Raw genomic sequence first — 20,979 nt, forward strand, 5'->3', positions numbered from 1 at the left:
GCACTCGCCCAAGTGACCTTCTGGTCCTCTCCTCTCTTTTCCACGTGCTAGAGGATGGAGCCCTGCCCTGATCCCACCTCTGCTGGGGCTGAGCTGCTTCACCAAAGCCAGAGCAAAGGTACTAAACTCTCCCCATCCTTTTAGAGCCATTTAGGAGCTACGATGGGGAGTAGAAAACCAGAAACGGCCTCAGTCCAGCCACTTTCTGCTCATGCGTATTTTTCTCTTCCCCTTTGAAGAGTTACGGCAAATGGAGACCTGGACAAGAGACCAGGAGCTGCAAGACAAAGCTCAGTCCCAGTTTCTTTGCAGGACTTTGTTGTTTTACTGGCTTTTGAAGAAGAGCTTGAGAGTATGGACTGAGCTTATTAAACCTTGTGGAGAGGAAACACCAAGGGCTGTACCGATGGAAAACCCTGAATACTACCAAGCTGCCTGGCTCTTGCTTCTGTTCCTCTTTTACCTCTTCTCCTGCTCACGCAGGAAAACAGGACCACAAAAATCACGAACCATCGTGGTACGTGTAACCCAGGTCTCGGGTGGACGTGGGCCGTGAGATGCTGCTGCATAATTACTGGAAGGCAGTCGCCACTGTAGGGAAATGCAGCGGCAGAGCTGGTCTGCACCGGAGCTGGGCTCCTGCTCTGCAAAACCCCCAACCTCATGCCTGGGCTGCCGACCAGGCGTTGCTCTAGGTCTCCTTACGCCCTCCCTCGGAGGGATGAACTCGAGGAATGACTCCTTTCCCTCTCCCTCCCTTTTGCATCAATACAAGAAGCTGCTGTCCCTCTCCTGACCTCCAACAGGGTGCAGGATCCGTCCCGCAGCCCTTCGCGGCGCAGCTGGCGGTGGTGCGGGACTGAGCATCGCTTGGCACTGCTGCATCCCCCCCCCCCCCCCCCCGCCCCCGTCCAGCCGGCTCTGGGTGCGTTCGTTTGCCTGTGGCACGACGCGGGGCTCTTGTGCGTTTTAGCCGGCAGTGGATGGGGAAGAGGATGGAAACTGGATTAAAAAGGAACAGGCTGTTCCAGCTCTTTCCGCTCGATACCTGGGTGTCGGGGAGGGCACAGTGATGACTAAACTGCGTGGGCCAGAGCGTTTTTCTGGCTCTAATTGCCAGGTGCCAGTTCGCTGTCGGGAGTTGTGCTCCCTCTCCCGTCCTATTTCCATTTGGTTTGGAGCCGCTCGGTAGCTGGAGGCTGCGGTTGGCGCGGTTGGGTGTAGGACTGGAGGAGACACCAGCAGCTCTTTGGGAGCAAAGCCGCCCCCGTTTGCCCATAGCTGGTCAGGTCTGGTGTGGTAGGTCCTGCTGAGCGCCCGTGGGTGATGGAGAATGCTTGTCTGGATGCGGCCACCGTGGTGGCTTGTGTTGGCGACGCGTCCCAGAAGCGTCTTCTCGTGTCCCTTCCTCTTCCATCCTGCACCCCATGTGATGGCACGAGGGGCCATAATTAGTTCGTTAAGGGATTTTTCTGGGGTTTGTTGGGAATTTTGCCTTGTTTTGGAGTTGTGTGCGTGTGTTTGTAGGGATCATGGGGGGTTTTTCTGGGGGGTGGTGGTCGTTTTTTGCTTGAGTTCTGTATCCTATAAATGCGTGTCCTCTTCTTCCTCCAGGTCCTCCTTCATGAGGGTGTCAAGAGGAACAATCCAGCTGTCCCCGAGCTCACCGTTGAGGTTCACCTTCTTCTCCTGCATTTCAGAGGAGGTCTCCATCACCTCCAGCGTGGGGTTATCGTGGTAACCATTCTCCATTGTCTGCAGCTCCTCGGTCAGGCGCTGCTGCGAGGAAAGAAAACCCAGAAACCCCAGTGAAAAACAGCTTGGCCATGCTGTGCGTGCCACCCTGGGGCCATCACCTCCCAGCCAGCTCTGGCTGCTGCCCCGTATAGATGTATATAACTGCATATAGAGACTTTTCACAGTGAGGTTGAGGCTGGGGGCTGCAGCCAGCGCAGCGAGGGGATAGCATAGGACTGGCAAGAGAGAGACTCTGCTAATGGGAGGAGGGAGGAAAGAGCAGCCAGAGATGTGCAGAAATCCTCCAGGAGCAGCTGCCAGCTTCGGCCTGGCCGTGACGTGGTCTCCCTGGGACCTTGGGAAGAGGCTGAGCATCACTGCCTCGCCCTGACCCGGCGTCCCAACTCCTGCTTCCCTCACTCTACCCTGTTCTTCCCCTCCCCTTTCTGCCCCCCTGTTTCTTTTTCGTTTTTTTGTTATTCTCCTCCTCCACCCAGAGGCAGCTCCCACCTTGCAGATGCTGCTGGCCCCTTTGCCCCTCCATGAGCATCGTCCCTCCTCGTTGTGGAGCTCTCGGCTGAAACCAGGCAGGGAAGGATGAAGCGGGCGCTGTGTCACCCTGGTCCTTTCGTACACCGTGCTGCTCCAGGCTCCGGCCCAGCCCCTCATCCCCGGGCAGCCTCCCCAGCCCATCCTAGTTTTGCGTTCACCACCGTGGTTACTTCATCCCTATCCTCCCCTGGAGGGATTCCCTGGGGAACTGCAGTCCTCGGTCAGCGCCTTTTGGGGAGCGCAGGGCTCTCGGTGGGGACCCCCGTTAAAATCTGCCTGGATTTACAGCTTCATCTATTACACTGCTCCTAATAAATGTCAGCAGACGGGCGTGGGAGGGAATCCATGGAGAAGGAAAGGGATGGAGGAGCAAAACCGCAGGGCTTGGCGCTAGCAGGGGGGCTGCAAAGGCGCTGCTGGGGGTCCCCTGGGCTGCATGTTGGGGGGGTGGGGGGGGGGGGCGGGGTATGGGCAGAGACAAGGGGATGCTCAAAAGCAGAGGAGGCACCTGAGCTCTCGCAGAGGCTGTTTCACCCCGGGGGGGGGGGGGGGGGGGGTTGCTGGTCCAACCCCCGGATGGATGGATGCTCAGGCAGTGCTTTCTCCGGCCATGGCAAGGCACACCCCCCCCCTACCATGCAGCAAGGGGAAGGGGGTCTTTAAAGCTGGGCTTTAGTAGGCTTTAGTCCTGTTAAAAGCTACGAACCCTACCAAGCACCGGGGTGAGAGCTGGGGGTGTTACGGATGCGGCACCCGCCCCTCCGATCCCTGTGTTGGAACTCACATTAAAGATCAGGGCCACATGTCCATCATCAAACCCGGGGACATCAGGGTGGATGTGCTGGTTATTTCCAAGGTAAAACAACAGCAGGGTTTAAGAGGGGTGGAGAGGGAGGGTTGGAGAAAAATAAAAAATAAAAAAAAAAATGCTTTCAAGTCATTTTTGGAAAAGAAGCAGGAGGAAAACAAAAGAAAGCACCCAAAAACAAATCCAGAAAGAAGAAATGTGTTCGATTTTCTAAAAATCTATTGCCACTGCTTGGAAAAAGATCTTTTCCCGTGCTCTGAGCAAGAGCTGTACTGAGGAACTGGCATCCCTCGCTGGGTATTTACTTCCAGAGCACCCAGCCAGGGCTGGTACCTGTTCCTCTGCACCGTGTTCCTTGAGGGACATACGTTCCCCTTGCTAAAAATACCTGATTTCTACCTGTTTTCTGAACAACGTGAGGCAAGAGTATTACCCTGCTCCCTGTCCCTGCTGAGATGTTTTTCACCCTGACCAGGGAGACTTCAGCTGAGGGACGGCCCGGCTGCGAAACCACGTAACCTCCGAGGGGACCACAGCGGAGGCCAAACATCTCTGGAGGTCTTGAATCCTCCCTCGTTCCCTTCCAAAAAATCAAACCTTGTAAGAACAAGCTTGATGCTGGCGTTGGCTTGCTCTTCCCTGCCTCCTGTGTTCATCTCCGTTAGACTGCAAACGTTTAAAGCAAAGGCTGCCTTATCCCTCGCCTTCACGCAGCTCCTGGCACGTGGGGCAGAGGTTGGGACCCCCCTGGGGACGGATGAGCTGGTTTGAGGGGAAAGGGCTTGGAGTAGGATGCAGGGGTTTGCTTCTCCATCAGGAGGGTGGTTTATCCTAATTATTTGGCCGCATTTCCCTCCCCCTTTTCTGTTGCTGTCTCTCCTCCAGAGCTCAATCCTCAGCGAGAGCAGCAGGGGCCGATGCAAACCTCGGGTACATGGCAGAGCTCTCCCCGCCGGTGCTGCAGGGCCTGGGAACAGCCAGTCCTTGCAAGTGGATGCTACACTAAATCACCCAAATTGCTTCCTGAGATAAAAATGGTATTAATTTTTTTTTCCAGGTCTGTTCTTCCTTAAATCCTTCTGCTGCTGCTCTGAAATTTGGCCCTGGCCCAGCTCTCCTAAAGGCTGAGCTGGTGTGGCGTCAGTGCCCTCCTGTGGCTGTCCTCCTGCTGTCCTCCCACCCTGCAAACAGCCCCGAGCTCCCTACAGCTCCTAGCCCCCCTGGGAAGGCTTCGGGGTGACGCTGGGCACCCAACCCTGCTCCTCTACTCATAAAAGTATTTTGAGATATATATTTTTTTGGGGGGGAAGTGGGGTTATAGATAGGGTTGGAGGGGGGTTTTGGGTGGAGAAAGCCTTTCTTGTCAAAATTACGACCCAAGGATGCTGCTCATCTGCCCTGTGCCCTGGGTGGCAGCGGGGATGGGTGCTGTTCGTTGCTGTACCCACCAACCCCTCATGTCTCAGGTTTTCATCCTGGCTGCCCCCCACCCCCACCCCCCGACACCCCCAAAGGGCAACTCATGCCCCTCCGGAGCAGCCACAGCACTTGGGGACCCCTTGAGCAGCACACGAGGGTGGTGCCCGCTGAGCAAGCCAGGGTGTCTCCACCAGCAGAGCTGGCAACATTGATGATCTTCATCTCCTGAAGATGCCTCTGGGACAAAAAGGTCTCGGGGTACCTGTCCCACCCGCCTCCCACCTTACCTGGTCCTTCTTCTGGGAGAAGCGCTGGTGGCAGCAGCCATAGATGGCTGCAATCAGCAGCAAGGAGCCAGCCAGGGTGACGATAGTGATGATCAGGGGCGTGCTGAACTCATCGTTGATTATCAGCTCCCTCTCCATGTTGTCATAGGTGACGTTGGCGATGCCGAGCTGCCACAGAAGGGACGGGTCAGGCCCCAAGGAGGGCTTCTTGTGCCACCCACCTTGGGGGACATCCGTGGGGAAGCTGTACTGTGCCCAGGGACCCACTTACCTCCTGTAACTTGTCCTTCTTCTGCAGCTCCTCAAGGATTTTGTCAGGGTCCAAAGGGACTGAGGGAAGAAAGAGGCTGCAATGAACACAAGGGTGAGGGGGCAGGTTGTTCCACCACCTCCCCGTCAACGGGGTGACCCCCTTTCTGGAGGAGGTCGATGGAGATGTGTGGGCATGAAGCCAACCCTTGCAGGTACCTCCACAGCCAGAGAAGGAGCTGGGACCTCTTCTCCTTGAGACCCCAGTCCCCACTCTCCCCCAGCCCCAGGCTCTCCACTTCCTGGTGGGGGTCTTGCTTCCCTGGGTGATTTACAAGCAAGACCAGTGAGGGGCTGTAACTGGCTACTCCGGGCTATGCTGGAGCGGTGCAGGATGAGTCCCCAGGGCCTGGCTGCCCTGCCCGTGATCAGGTGCTGGAGGCTGGACCTCCCACCCAACACCTGTCCTGATGAGGAGGAGGAGGATGGAGCTCAGTCCTTCCTCCCCTTCATGCTAGGGCAGCGCGATGTCTGCATCCTCCCAGCACCCTGGTGCTACAGCAGCATTGGGGTGCACCCAGGCTGAGCAGGATTTCCCCCAAGGGCTCTGACGTGGGCAAGAAACTCCCCTCTGTTGTCCCCTGGGGAAGGATTTGAACTGGCCACTGGATTTTAACCACTTGGGAGGAATTTTTCCTCCTGGAGGCTGGTTCCTGCCTTGACTCATCATGGCTGGGAGAGGGATCTGGTGCGTTCCTGGGGGAGCAAAGTTTGTTTCTGGGGGTCATTGTGCCTCTCCCAAACCTGCTCTAGCAGACCTGAGAGCTTTGCCAAACCTCAGGCTGCATCCCCGTGCTGGGGTCCCTGACGCCGGTCCCATCCTGTTCCCCTCTGGGCAGCACGGTGGGGTCATACTCACGGTACACGACCGCCTGCACGGTCCAGTGCTGGGAGCGGGGCTTGTCGGAGGTCAGCGTCACCATGCACGTTTCCCTGCTGGCGTTGAAAGCGTGCTGGCCCGTCGAGCAGAAGCTCTCAAAGAAGGAAGCGTTGGCGCTGGCCGTCCTCCACTCAGCCTGCGGTGACAGCAAGGGCTCAGCATTGCCCCCCCCCCGCCCCCACTGGGGGACTGCCGAGGAGCATCGCATCCCATCCCTAGGGATGCCATGGCCATCCCCATCCTCCCCCATCCCTTTGCGCTGCCCGGCCGCTGCCGGCCCTCCCAGGGAACAGGAAAAGTTGAAAAGTAGTTTCTTTATGAGAAGCTGAGCTCTTGGCTGCCGTTCCTCACCGGGGCCCTGCGCCGGCCTTATCTGAGAGCCGCAGCTTTTGGCGTTACAGGAATAGCAGGTCCCCAAGGGAAGCGGGGCAGGGAGGGGGCCGGGAGAGGCTGAGGGGCCACGACTGGAGCAGGACAGGGCTGTGCAGCCCCGCTGTGCCCCCATGGTCAACTGCAGCCCACCCACCACCCGCATTTCTACCCTCTGGCCCCGCCAACTCGAGTTCTTGTCCTCCCCGGAGCTTCCCCACAGCTCTGTGGCTCTGCAGAGGCGAGAGGAAAGTGTTTTGGGTTTGGATAAACTGGAGCATCCCTGGGGGGGGGGAAGGGGGTTAACGCTGGAGGGAGGGTAGAGGGCTGGATGGAGCCCACATCCCCTCTGAGATGTTTCTGAGGGTTTTTCCCTGCTCGATGCTGCGTGCACCGATCTTGCGCGCGCGGAGATGCTGCCTGCGCGGGTGCTGCCTGCGGAGCCCCTGCCTGCGCGGGTCCTGTAGGCAAAGGTGCCGTGCGTACAGCTCCTGCGAGCGTAGGCGGTGGGTGCACGAGCACCGGGCGCACCAATCCTTCGTGCACAGGTGCCGCTTGCCCAAGGTCTTCCCTGCGCCAAATCCCGCGCGCAGGAGTCCTCCGTGCGCGCTGAAGCGAGGCGCCAGGCGGCCCGTGCCCTGCCTGGGAAAGGCTCTGCTCCTGCCTCCTCCAGCACCCCAAACTTTCCCCACCATCCCCCCCCGCCCACGCATCCCACTCGCCCCCATGGCCGGCACCATCCCGCTTGCTCCATCCCAAGGGCGGCAGCCGCCCCGCTGAGGAAAGCACCTCGTCTCACCCTATCTTATCTAAATATTTGGGAAGCGGCGCTGGAGACAGGATGCGCTTGCCGGGAGGGAGGAAAACGGGTCCTGGACCCAGTGCGAGGGTGAGCTCAGCACCGTGAGGCCCCGGCCGTCCCTGGGAACCAGCGCTGGCCCTCGCCTGTCCTTTCGCTTTTGCAGGGGCAGAAACTTCCACCCCCACCCCAGGCCCCTTCGGTGAGTGGGAAAAGAGCCGGGTGGAAAACCTGCCCTGGGCAGCGAGACGAGACCTTGGCATCCCCCAGAAAGCTGGTCCCGTGCCGTTCAGGGAGGAGAGGGTTATGGCTGGGTTGGGGTGGTGTTTTTATCGTCTTCGGACGCTGGGTTGTGCTCCTACGCTTTCCATGCCTGCGCAGCGTTTTCTGCTGGGCAAAGGCACGAAAAGCCTCCCTGCATCCTCCTTCCCCTGGTTTTGCCACAGTTCTGCCTTCCCCCAGCCCTTTAATAACCCACTTCTCCTCCTACCACACCATCGAGGGGAAAATGCGACGTTATCCAGTAAAGGTGTGTAACCCTTCTGTTTGAGAGAGAAGTGAATATTAATGAAAACTCGCACATTAAAACCCTTCTGGAGTACAGAGAGGAGGAGCGTATCGCTATGGTTTTATATTTTGTGTGTGTCACAAATTAATTCATTACTATGCTTCAGAGACTGTTTGATTAAATGCCTCCAGGGCTGCTCTGGCCATTCATTTTTTGGTGACACCCAAGTGTGGCCACTGTGAAGACGACGCTAATGTATACAACACAATATTCAGCATTGCAAATGGAAAAAATACCTCTTTAAAATGCCTTTTTTTTTTTTTTTTTTTGGGGTGGGAAGGGAAATCGGATGCGAGGCCAAAACACAGCTGAGCAGCGGGTGGTGAGCAATGCCTAAACCCCTTTAGAGGCTGAACTGGAGGGATTTACCCTCTCCAGGGTTGGAGAGGGGCACAGTGAGGCCCGCTGAAGCGGGCAGGGATGCCCCGGCGGTGGTGCCACAGCCCTGGCAGCTCTCCCCTCCCGCCGCCGGAGCTGCTCGCATTCCTTGGCCGGAGTTGACAGGCGCTGCCGAGCAGCTCGAATCCGGTTCCCACACTGGCGGGGACCTAAAACTAACATCCCTGAGTGAGGTAACGGCACTTGAGTCAACAAACCACCCCCGCCAGCTGGACGGGGCGAGGGGGTCCCTCTGCCTGCTCCAGGGACCGTCCTGCTGGGTGGGTGTCACGCAGCGAATTCCCTTGGGCACCTGCGTGGGGGTGGGGGTGGTCCCGCTGTTGCTTTTGCATCCCCTGGCTGGAGCAGGCTCTGGTCCTCCCCAGCATCCTCTGACTCGGCTCGCTGGGCACATCCCTGTCCCGGCTGGGCACACAATGGAGGAGGAATGCTGCCACCCTGGGATGTGGCCACGGGGTTGTGTGGCTCAACCACAGTTCAGGGGACACCAGCCACCTCTGACATCGTCACCTCTCGCTTCACCTAACGCGTTTTGGGGTTGGGATGAGGAACAGAGCGTTCCTCTGCCCGTCTGTCCATCCATCCATCAATCCATCCCAAGGCTGGAGCACACCAGGTAGCCAACAGAAACCCAACTGAACGTACACTGGTGAGCCGGACCTTGGGAAAGTCATCCTATGGCATGCAAGGCATCAAGCTGATAGAAACTCGTTAAGAAACTCATTAAGACCCTGCTGTAATCAAAGGAAGGAGAAGGGGCTAAAGGGAGGGGGGGGGGAACACGAACCAAACTGTTCAGCGCTGGTTAAAAGCATCACCTGAAGAGGAAGGGTGCTGGGAACCAACCAGCTCATAAAATACCTTTGGTCCACAAAGGTGTACCAACCACATTTTTGGCTTTTTTTTTTTTTTAGGATTTACACTTTTGAGTGTTTTGGGTTTTTTTTTCAAATTTTAAATTTACTGCAGCTGAAGGAAACTGAGGCACAGCGGGGTGCAACTCCCACCGTTCCTGGGTTCAGTCCCGACTGTTTTGCTGGGGTATGTGCCGCGCCGGTGCTGCCCCCTGAGCCCAGCTATGCACGGGGCGGGCTGGTCTGCAGTGCCCTCTCCCCTGCCCTGTGTGAGCTGGACACGTCCCCCACCACGGGGTCCCTCGCGTTGCCTTCGATGCTTCCCCAGCTCCTCTCTGGAGCTGAGCTTTTAGCACAACGCCGCCCCGAGCCTGGCTTGTTCTTGTGGACCAGGATTGGAGCCGTTTCTGGAACGCTTCTCCCTACAGCGCGACTTTCCTGTTTTCCCACGGGTTGTGCAATGCAAAGGATTTTTTCACTTTGCTGTCAAGATTTGGCTAGAGACTTGTTTACCGGGCCTACAAAGCAGGGAAACCAGATAGTGCCATTTCTCTGTTATCTGCTCCGCTTGGGAGGCATAAAATTCATGGCGACTTTCAGGAATATGCCGAGTGGAAAGTTAACGGCAAACGGGCGGGAGGTGTTCTGGCAGACGAGGGGAGCGATGCTAGGGGAGGATGCACCCTTGCCGTCTTTCTGCAGCTGTTTTGAGGCGTAAGTGGCGTTTTGTACTAACAATGCCTCGGCTCCTTATTATGCCCAGAGGAATCTTAAGGGAAACGGGGCGGCAGGGACTCGCGGGCTCGCCAGCTCCAGCGCGCCGTTGCCCAGTGGAAGGGGCAGAGAGGAGCGGTGGAGGATGCCAAGCTGCCATGTCCGCCCACCCCTTATCTCGCCGGCGCATCGTTGGGCGCTGGCGCTTCCCAGCCTCACCATCCCCGTTTCCAAAAAGCCTCCCAGCACGGCTCCAGCAAAGCCGCGGGCAGGCCAGCAGCTCCGCGCAGAGCGCGGCTGCACCCAGAAGGAGGAGGGGAGCGTTAAACACCAGCACTGTCGTAAGCTGCCCGAGCGCTTTAGGCTCCAAAATTAGATTTTGTCAGTCTGATGAAATATTTTTATAGATGCAATATAAAATTTGATGAGAAGCGGTCCCAGCGTGGACACGGCTGCGGGTTCGGACAGTGCAGGGCAGGGGATGCTCTCAGGAGAGGCTGTCCTGCTGTGGGGCCTGGGCCATGGCCATCATGGTAATAAGGTCCCTCCTTGGAGTCACCCTCGGCGTGAAGAGGCTAAGAACATAATTCCCGCAAGTGTGCCATCAAGGAGCGTTTACACCCAGCAGCAGCCAAAGTAGGGAGGTGATGACCATGAGATGGCAGCAGACAGGCGCTTCCCCTCCTCCAGGAGCACGGTGGGTGCTATCCGGAGGTCCCAGCCCCCTCCAGGGGCTGCCAGGCAGGGCCACCACCAAGCCCCAGGGAATTGCACGAGCCGCTGTGGTCAGTAGGAACGATCACGCTCGTCTCAGCGTGTATCCCAAGGGGTTTTATGAACACAGCGTGGCTTCACTTTGCATCTCGCCACTGCGCAGTGAAGTCAAGAGTCCGTTTTACAAGTGAGACAGCGGCGGTTCGTGAACCTGAGCGGCTATTTCTGACGCTCTGCAGCATAAGCTGTGAGAAGGTCCCTGAAGTGCCAGTTTCCCAATGCTTATGCTGCCTTGGCAGTGCTGAGATCCAGAAACCAGAGCCTTATAATGCCAAAAACCCAGCCCTAAGTCCTACCCACAGCTCAGATAGATACAATCACTCTGTCAAGATCTCGCCAGCCATGTGGTCCTGTCTCTTCCTCTGTGTTATAAACTTAAAACTTCGACCTATTTAAAAGTTATCAATATATTTCATCTTCCCTATTACAGGAAACTCATAGCTTCCACAAGAATCATTCTGAAGGCGGGTATCCCTCAGAGAGGGCAGCAGACAGTACCCACCCACCAGAAGAAGGGGTCTTGGTGTATATTCTTGGGTTGGGCTTGCCTTTCCCCAGCCTTGGCGCTACATTTTACTATTCCCTGGCCCTGTAGAGTCTGAAACACATGAAACAGAGTTTTTTGCTCTCATGTTAGGATTCTGAGAGCTGATAGAACATCCAGGAGCATAATGAGTCCCAAACTCCAGGCTGCTGTTCTTCCCAGTTGGTCTGCAGTCGGATGCCACCCTACCCCAGCTGTGAGGCTGCAAGATCTCACCAAGTACACAACTGTGGAGAAACTCCACATTTTTCTGCTTGGGTTTTGGGGTGAACTTCTGGACCCTCTGCAAAGGCAAAAAGCTTTCCCATTAGCCTTTGCAGAGGGAACGTTTCAGCCTCTAAAATTTTCCATTGCTGTTTTTTTCTGAGACCTGGATGGGCTCAGCTGGTCCTTCTGCTTGAAGAAGACCACATGGGCCTCTTCTCCTCCTGCCATATCCCCCACTGGGTGATACTGCTGAGTGTGGGTTTGCATTTACCATTTTACCCCAAAAGTAGTTGCATCTTACTTTAATAAATTGCTCTCATCTCTGTAGGTTCACGTGCTCAGAGTACCACAGGCTAAAAGCTGATCTCCCACAGCGACACAGCTGCTAATCCTACACAGAAGTCCAAAAGGGTGGTACTCACACAGGTTTTAGCTTCTTTCAGATATATGGTGGGCCGATTATTTTTCACCTGGTCTTTACAGATGACCTGGAAAGATGAAAGAAAAACAACTCTCAGATCATTGATGTAGGTTGGAAGGACAGTTGGTCACTGATACAACAGATTGCCCCAAGCCAGGAGACATCCTAACTGAACCTCTGATTTATTTTATGGAAATGAGACAGGCTTGGGAGCCCTTCACTCAGCCCTTTATGCATGGAAAAGATTTTCACAGATGATTACATGGTTGCTAATGCACACCCCAAACCAGGCGTAGGATTTGCAGTACGGGGTGAAGCAGGAATTGGCTTGGGCAGTAGGAAGATCCGTGCCAGCGAGCCACAATGCCATCCTGCCCTACAAATAACGAGCACCTAGAAAAAGAATCCTCTTCCCTCCTTCCTAGCACCGGGATCTTTAGTTATCCTGGCTTGTGTTTTGAGACGCCCTACGCTCCCAAATCATTTTCTGCTAATACCATCCACGCAGAGTTTACCCTGAATTGTGGTCTTTGCCCTCTCGTCAAGTCTAAGCCCACCCCAAGGCAGCTTCTGCTCTCCATAATGCTTCCCTCCCTCTTCCCAAATTTCACTTCTTCCCTCTTCAGCGCCCAGACCAGAATCCCCTTCACCTCCATCCTCTGTGTCCCTTCACTGGAAAGCTACAGGAGAAAGGGGTTGGACTAGATGACCTTTAAAGGTCCCTTCCAACCCAAACCCTTCTATGAACCTATGGTTCTATGAGCTACAGTTTTGCTGCCACATGTGTTCCTAAGGCGGATCTCTCTGACACCAACACGCACGGTGAGAAGGGCTGCAGCTCTCACACGTACATGGGATGCCACCTAAATTTTAACAGACACCACTACAAAGTGCCCACCTTCCCGTAGGCGTCATTACCTCGTTGTGGAAAGAAGCGCTAGGGGGCGGGTGGCCAGGACTGCTGCTTGCCCTCTGGTCCCCCGGAGCTGGGGCCGATGTCTGGGCACTGGTAGGGCTCTGGTCAGCACTTGCAGGTTTGGTTGACGCAGATCTGGCGTCGTGGCTTCTCTGGTCTGGGTCCCCAATACACACCGAAAAAACAAGCAGACAGACACTGATAGAGGATACAGCTGACACGGCTCCCTTCATGAGCAGCTGAAAGTAAGTTTTCAGCTCTAGCCCTGCCTTGGTCATTGTGTCAAAGCTTGGAGAGGATTTGGGGTGCTGCTTTTTTTTTTGTTAAAAAAAAAAATTAATTTTGATATGGAAAAAATATCATTGCTGCTTTGATTTTCTGCTGCTGAAACCCATCAGAGTGTGCTGGAGAGACGAACCCAAACGCTACGATGGCTGCACCTTGGTAGCTGGGTGATCGCTTCAAAAAAGGAGTACTGCTGGGTGAAGGGGATGGCCCTCATTTCACTTTATCTGGGGTGTCTTCCGTGGAGGTCTCGACAACAGAGGTGGACTGTATCTGAGCTGGCTACCCAGGATCTCCCAGGGAATGGAGTTCGTTGCACAGTCCCACTGACAACTGCAGCTGCCTCCGTTAAGGAGGAGCTGAAATACCAAAACCTCTGTTGACTGCACCGCCATCAGCTATGGAAGAAGCCCAGGGTGACACGCTTAGAAGTAGTGCCTGGCGCTAGGGGAGACAGCCTGGGGTGTCCTGCCTGCCTCCTACTCCAGAAGGGCACATGCCCCACGTCTACCAGCCCCATGCAGGTGTCTCAGATACCCGAGGTTATCGCAAATGCCTTTGTTAAGGTCTGTAGCATCTTAAGAGTTTCTTGTGCAATCAGAATGGTGCAAGGAGCACAGCAGCCTCCTGCCTCCCCAAATCCTTTTGAAGAAACGGATCTCCACCCCTGGGTTCCTAATTGTTCCTTAAACGGTGCCAAAGAGAATTAAAATGCCACATCCTGTTCACAGTCTGTTTGCTTTTGGGACTCCTGCCTCTTCCACAGAAAAGATGAGGGATATTTATCTCTGAAACACATTCTGAAGGCTCCAGAGGAGAATTAATTTCAAAGCCATATGTTTCTCTTGCATTCTCTCACCTTTTTTTTTTTTTTTTTCAAATGTAAAGGGTTTTTAGACCTCCTCATGCACAATGCTTGAGGTCAAATTTGAATTAATATAATTTCATCTGTCACCCTTTAATGGAGAACAGTCCTGTGGAGCAAGAGGGGAAAGAAACATCCTTCATGAAGATACCCATTTCACCTCCTCATGCCTGCTAACATCCTCAACACATGACTCGGGTGAAGCTGGTCTTGCATTAAGACCTTGGCCCGTTTAGTGATGCTATCAGCTGGAAGGCTGAGGGGGATGGAGATGGTTTTTTGAGTGGCTTCTGTATTGCAGGTAACTGGAAATTGGGTCAAGGACAACGTTCTCTAGAGGAAAATAATGAAGGGCTTCAGTGTCATCACAGCTTTTATTTAGACCCAGACCCTGACTCACAATCCCACCCAAGTCTGGAAGGCTCCATGGAACCCTCACAAGTCCCACAGTGTGATTACTTCCCCGTAAATGCTACCAGACAAAAAAAAAACAAAGGGGAGCTTAAACTGTGCCTCACCAGGACACTTATGAACTAACATGACTCCGTAAAGCTCCAGAGGTCTAGAAAAAACATATTAATGGTGTTCAGCAAGATTCTAAACACCACGTGGACACTCATAATGCTGCTTAGACAGAAGTCAGCAGCCACCCCCCCCCCCCCCCCCCCGCAGCAATGATGAATATCCTCCCTAACTGCTCAGACTCTTTAGAGGTTGTAGACTCAGAGTTTAGCCACAAAATCTCCTTAGTCATCTAAAGCTTATTTTCTGTGCATGCCCAGACAGCCTTCACTAAGCTGTCAGCCATGCTAGGGATCTTCTACAGTCAGCATTCGGCGTGCTGTCAATCTGTTTCACCGACTCTACAATGTCAGCCTCCTCCTCCGAACTCATCGCTGCTGGCTCCCTTTTGCAGCCACTGAAGATGGAGTCATTGCAGTTTGGGCACAGTGTGGTCCATCCGAAAGCCAATGTCTATGCTTGTTGATTCGTGCCTTGGATTTCACTGACTGCATTGACTCGATCTCCACTGATGACAACAGGGAGCTAAACACACAGTTGTCATGGAGACAACTATGCTGGAAAATCCTAAAATGAGACAAGGTGATGACACCCCATAATGACAGGAGGTGTTTACAGTAGCCAAAGGAAAAGACCACGAAAGGGCATCCCAGTATGAGAAATCAAGGTTCTCATCTTTTGGTACCTGCTCCAGGAGTCAGCGTGGTGGCTGCCCCTGAGACCTTGTCGGTGCTGCCAGGTGGTAAAGGTAGGGATGCTTTGGCAGTGGTGTGGGACACAGATCGTGTAACAGACGTGTTGGTGCTGCCAGATGTGGTGGAAGAGGACGGTCCCTGGTCTGGAGAACTGGAAGAAGAGTGAGGCTGCTTGGTGACGTATGTGGGAGAAGAGACACCAAAGTCCTTGAGCCCAGGGGAAGAGGTGTTCCTTGGGACTCCGGTGCTTGCAGTGGAGCTGGTCAACTGGTCCGAAGGCTGGCTTGCCTGAGCTTTTGAGCTGGGAGGGGATGTGACAGCAATTCCTAAACCTCCTGGAGAGGCTGAAGTGCTTCTCCCATGAGTGAGGACAAGACTTCTAGTAGTGGTGGCTGCCGAGCTTCCCAAGCTGGCTGCAGGGCTAGCCTGCTGGGTGGCGCTGGAGATTGCAGCAGTGGTGGCTTTTGAGTCTGCGGAGCTGGTTGAAGAGCTGACCTGCTGAGACGGGCGGGGCGATGTGGTGGGGGTGAGTGGTGGGTCTCCTGGGTGTTTTGTGGGGGTGGCCCCTTGAACTGTGGTAGGTGACCTCTCAGGGGTGGATGGTGGTTGTCCTGGCTGGCTTGTAAGGGTGGTCATTCGAACAGCGGTGGATGGTAGCACAGTGGTGAGTGGTGAGTTTCCGGGCTTGCTTATAGAGGTGGTCACTTGAACTGCGGTAGGTGGCCTCGTAGAGGGGGATGATGGGTGTCCTGGACTGGTTGTAGGGTTGGCCCCTTTCGTCATGCTGCTGTATGTAGTCATGCTTTGCCTGTTTTCTCCTTGGCCTGGAGAGATCTTTGTAACATCCTGAGATCTGACACCTAGAGAAAAATGAAAACACCAAGATAAACTTTGAACTGAGGAAACTACTCTTGGTTTCCACTCAGAACAGGTATTTGTAGAAATAAAATAAACGCAGACCAGAAACCATGAGTCATTCACTCGGGGCTCTCTAAACTCATACCAAATGTCACATTTGGTATCACTGTGTCAAGCAGAAAGCAGAGCAGAGGAGGAGGAGAAGTCAAACTCACAGGACTTCAAAGGGGTTGGAAGGTGAGCAGGAGGGCAAGACGTGCTGGTTCCCAGAAGACAGGTCTCCCTCAGATGGGAGGTGCACCAGCTTCCCCGCAGAGCACTGTAAGTCGTTCCCAAAATAAAGTACGTCCAGCCCTCGTAAGGCAGCAACCAAGGGATGCGCTGAGTGCTGTCTGTTCAACCCTGTTATGAGGGTCTCTCACAGCCCTGAAGTGGTGAGGAGCCTCAGATAAACAAGGTGTCACTTCTGACCATGCTGCAAGTTGTATTCTTTTTGCAAGCTCAAGCTTTGTTTCTTTAATTGCTCATGTTTCAACTTTTTTTTTCCCTCCCAAACTCAGATAATTACTGTAAAAACATCATAAAATAAGGACTCTCACTTGAATCCAGAGAGTCAAGCCATTGAAGGTGGTGAGGCACTGGCACAGGTTGCCCAGAGAAGTTGTGAATGCCTCATCTCTGTTCAAGGCCAGGCTGGATGGGGCTTGGAGCAACCTAGTCTAGTGGAAGGTGTCCCTGCCCGTGATGGGGGGGTTGGAACTAGATGGTCTTTAAGGTCCCTTCCAGCCCAAACCGTTCCATGACCCTGTGGTTCTATGAAAATTTCTACACACTGAAATTCCCAGTTGGGGGAACTGCGGAAACAATATTTATTCTGCTTGCTCTGAAAGAATCGGTCCACACTGTATAGAGTTTGCAAGTAAATACATAAAGCATTTACTTGGAGCTGCGTTATTTTAATTTTAAGGATGTTCTGTTCATCTGTCCCTTGCAAACATTATCACTGATCTACAATCACATATATGTTTAGCTGATTGTTTTGCTATTCTGAAAAGCCTGAGAAAGTCACATTAAAATGTTTAAGGTCAGCATTCGCTTTCAAAGGAAAATCTTACAACAAAAATGAAATCAAAGGATGCATTTAGGAAAAGGAGAATCAAGCCAGGAAAATGAAGGGCTCCATCTACACGTACTACGTAAGACCCTAATGCCACCACCCAAACCATGAAATTCCCATGCGTTTTGACGTGGTCTTTACCCTGCATTTGCACATCACATAGAAACACTACTTTTATCATGGCTTATTTGTCTTTGAGGAAATCCATGAAGTATTTCACTGAGAGCTGACATTACCTAAGTGGGGAAAAAAATGCGAGTCTCAAAGCAAAGAGGGTTGTCCATTGCTCAGTTATCTCACATTATCATACATAAGGGTGTCTGCAGTTGGTTTCAGGAGAATACTTTAAATATTCAAATTATGAAGCTGTTTCTCAGTAAGGGATGCAGCTGAAGGACAGCTTGCCTGACAAGAGAGCTCTCCAACAGCAGAGCACTCTGCAATGTCCTGCAATGCTAAAACATGGCATATTCACTGCTAGACCGGTATAAAAACTTGGGTCTATTTTTCTGTTTGTAATCACTGCAGGAGGTCCATCAATTGCCAGGGAGACAATTTCCCCCCATTGCACATGGTAACCACTAGCTCTGGGCTCTCGCTCAAATTCACCCCAGGAAAGTTTCAACCAATTTTTCACCTTTCAAGAACTGCAGCCACTTCATCCATGGATCTGGCTGGAGTTAAGACAACCACCTGATTATGGAGGAGAGGGGTTTTTCCATTTGATGAATGTGCAGAAAAGGGCTATTTTTTTGCCCCATGAGGCTCTTGTATATTCTTTTCAACCCTCCAAAACAGGAGTCACACTTCCAAGGTTTGATTTTTACCCATATCCTAATGCTGCTCTCCAGAGAACTGCTTTGTTCCTCCACGCTGGCATACCGGCATAGTATTTTCTCTTACAGTCCCTGTTTATTAGCACTGATTCTTCAAAGATCTGATGAAAACTTGAGTTTCTGACATTCATACTGCTGTGAAAAATCTAACTCCACCACATCAGGACCCAGAGTGGTGGAGGTATGTTTGAAACAGGACCCGGGGAGTGGGATTTGGGATGAGGAGGCTGCCACAGATCTGGGGTCCCATGGGAACTGCCTGAGGGCGGGGTCGGTTCGGAGGAGGCAGAGGGGCTACGGCTGGGCTTTGCATAGGTGTCTGAACAGGGAATAGAATAGAATAGAATAGAATAGAATAGAATAGGATAGGATAGGATGGGATGGGATAGGATAGGATAGGATAGGATAGGATAGGATAGGATAGGATAGGATAGGATAGGATAGGATAGGATAGGATAGGATGGGATAGGATGGGATAGGATAGGATAGAATAGAATAGAATAGAACAAAATAGAATAGAATAGAATAGAATAGAATAGAATAGAATAGAATAGAATAGAATATTTGCAGTTGGAAGGGATCTACAACAACCATCTAGTCCAACTGCCTGATCACTTCAGGGGAAATGCAGAGCCAGGAGAAAAGATGTGCAGACTCCCCTCGTGAAACGCGGTTCCTATTCCTGTTTCCCCACCAGCTGCTGGGAGCAGCCATTTCTGAAAACACCGTTAAGATGTGAGCTTAACTGAAGCTAGCAGCATGAACCGTTTTAGGAAACCCTGGGCTTGCGAGGAAACATCTCCACTACATCTGCGAGGAAGGAGCTTGTGTGGAGGTAAGTCGTGTTTCCTGTAGACCGACTACTGTCTGCAGGAGAAGAAGAGGTAAGGAAACAAAACACAGGCATGAGGACCTAGCAGATGAAACCCAGATACAAAAGATAGGAGGGAGTTTTAATCTAGCCACCTCCTTAGCTGTATTAGCATCTTGCCTGGCTTGAATTCCCAGTGACGGTTGCACCAAGCTAAAGACCAGGCATCCAGTTAGCCACAAAATGGTTCTACTCTATAAAGAGGGCTGTAAAAGTTTGTCAGGGATTTTGACAACATGGGAGGTAAAAAAAAAAATCCTCTAAAGGTAGAAACGATACAAAAAAGGCATAAATAAAGACAGGGTCATAAGGAAAGTGGAGGAAATCGCCCACTGCTCTCGCTTCCTTTTCATGCCCCGGCTCTATCCCAGAGAGTCAGGAAGCAAACAGGCACCAAAGGAGAGGTAGAAAGGACAATTCAATTCAACTCGGTCCAAAAGAGAAAGGGGCAGGTCCCTGCTTTGGCTCTGGTCCAGCCTTGGTGGCCAGCTCGGATCTCACAAGCCAAGAAACCAGCATCCCAGCCCCAGCACTTCCGTGTCCCACCCTGGGGAACTGCAGATAGGTTTTTTACCACTTTTATCAAAAATTGGGGGAAAAAGCTCAAAGAAAAGGGTTGCTCTGCTGATGGAGAAAGCTGGCGTGACCTTCCAGGCTTGCCCTGGCTGCGGTGGTAGTAAGGTCTCTTTCAAGGGACACAGGGTGACACAGCCCAGAAAAGCAACTGGGAGAAGAACCAACACTCAAGCTGATGCCCACAAATCACAGAATCACAGAACAGCAGGGGTTGGAAGGGACCTCTGGAGATCATCTAGTCCAACCTCCTGCTAAAGCAGGTTCACCTAGAGCAGGTTACACAAGATCATATCCAGGAGAGGTTTGAACATCTCCAGAGAAGGAGACAAGGAAAGCTTACTAGGATTTTATCTTTCCATATCTCCGCATCCACTCTTAGCACTCCTCTCCTGCTAAGGTCAAGAGATGTCAAAAGATCAATTTATTCTTCCTCGTTAAGTCAGGACCAGTGATTAGCGGGCTCAAAACAACTTGAGGAGCCAGCACACTCCTGCTTGGAAGTGGCGAGCCACCACACCGGGGGATGGAGGGGTGGAGGGATGGATGCATTCCACAGGTGCCGACCACGCAGGCAGGTAAGACCCTACCCATCCTACTCCATGGGCCTGGCTGAGGTCAGGCGATGCTAAGTGCCACAGAGGTAGAAATCACTCTCCTTTGGTGAGTGATGACCTGCATCCCTTTGGCAAGTGACAACACAAATAATACATGAGCCAGAAAACACTTCACCACTCCCTCCCTCCCTACACCATTCCCTCCCTACAAACCCGCTCTGCTGGATGGGACAACTGGGAAGCCCTTTGCAGAAGATCTCTCATCCCAAACTTGATCTGAAGGTGATGTTTCTTCACTCAACTTCACCCCAGCTCAGCTGGGCTGCTACGAAATTTTCACTTCCCCCCTTTCTTTTTCCAGAGCTGGTTTGTCTCAAAGCAGAATGTTTTGAAGAATTACTGTTGCTGGCTGATGCAACGGCTGTGGTGAACCGCAGCCACAGAGATGGCACAAGGAGCCAGATGCTGCTGCAGTCCCAGGGGCTGCACACCTTTCTGCAGTGTTATTGCTCTGGGCTTAATATTAGTTTTTTGTCCAGGGACTGTCTCACTGCAGTATTGGGGAAAAAAAAAAACGTATTTTATTCAGCCTGGGGAAAAAGAAATGTCATTTTTCATGTCTTGCATGTTCACCCCCTGCAGAAGGCCTGGCTTAGGCAAACTCGCTGCTCTCATTTTCAGAACCCTAGCGAATACTTAATTCCAAAGCAGAAACGAATTCACAACAAGCAGTGAGAGCACCGCAAGCCCAGGAGTCACTGTTTTCCTTCCACACACGCTGTAACTCTTTCAAACACCAGAGAACTAGTTTTTTTCTCTTCCTCCATGGCTGGCTACCCATGCCAAATCTTGGTGGCAGACCCAGAGGTAATAACTGGTAATAAGCCCCTGTTTGCCTGGGCTGGTAGCCAGTATTGCCTGACGACTGTCCTCAACAGAAGAAACAAAAAGGATTTGGTCAAAGGAGGAGAAAACCCCTGCAACCGCAGACTGGTGGTAATAAGAGCCAGACAGGACAAGATTACGTTTGGTGCCCCTTTAGCATGAAAATTACTCACAAAAGCTACAGTACGTCCTTTTGCAGGAAACAAATGACCCTTTCACGCTGTGAGCCCCGGAGATAAAGGGATTTAACGCATGCTATGAGAGAGAAGGGGGATGGAGGAGAGGTCCTCTAAGCTATCACTCCCCTTACCAGGAGGAGATCCTTTCCAAAAGAAAGTTCACTTGACTTTCAGCCAGA

The 20,979-nt window shown here is 52.8% G+C and overlaps 1 protein-coding gene across 1 annotated transcript; it reads right to left on the bottom strand.

Moving 5' to 3' along the window:
* Nucleotides 1-1,584: 1,584 nt before the first annotated feature.
* PODXL (podocalyxin like) lies at nucleotides 1,585-20,411 on the bottom strand. Its single transcript, XM_086462484.1, has 9 exons — nucleotides 20,339-20,411; nucleotides 14,915-15,784; nucleotides 12,560-12,714; nucleotides 11,643-11,708; nucleotides 5,972-6,128; nucleotides 5,075-5,133; nucleotides 4,804-4,971; nucleotides 3,074-3,130; nucleotides 1,585-1,779 (listed from the first exon to the last, which is right to left on the bottom strand). The coding sequence occupies exons 1-9, from the start codon at nucleotides 20,409-20,411 to the stop codon at nucleotides 1,585-1,587; spliced, it is 1,800 nt and encodes a 599-aa protein (XP_086318610.1).
* Nucleotides 20,412-20,979: the final 568 nt, after the last annotated feature.

This window comes from Leptosomus discolor, chromosome 1 (genome assembly GCF_034619465.1).
Source record: "Leptosomus discolor isolate bLepDis1 chromosome 1, bLepDis1.hap2, whole genome shotgun sequence".
In the NCBI taxonomy this organism is placed as follows: Eukaryota; Metazoa; Chordata; class Aves; order Leptosomiformes; family Leptosomidae; genus Leptosomus; species Leptosomus discolor.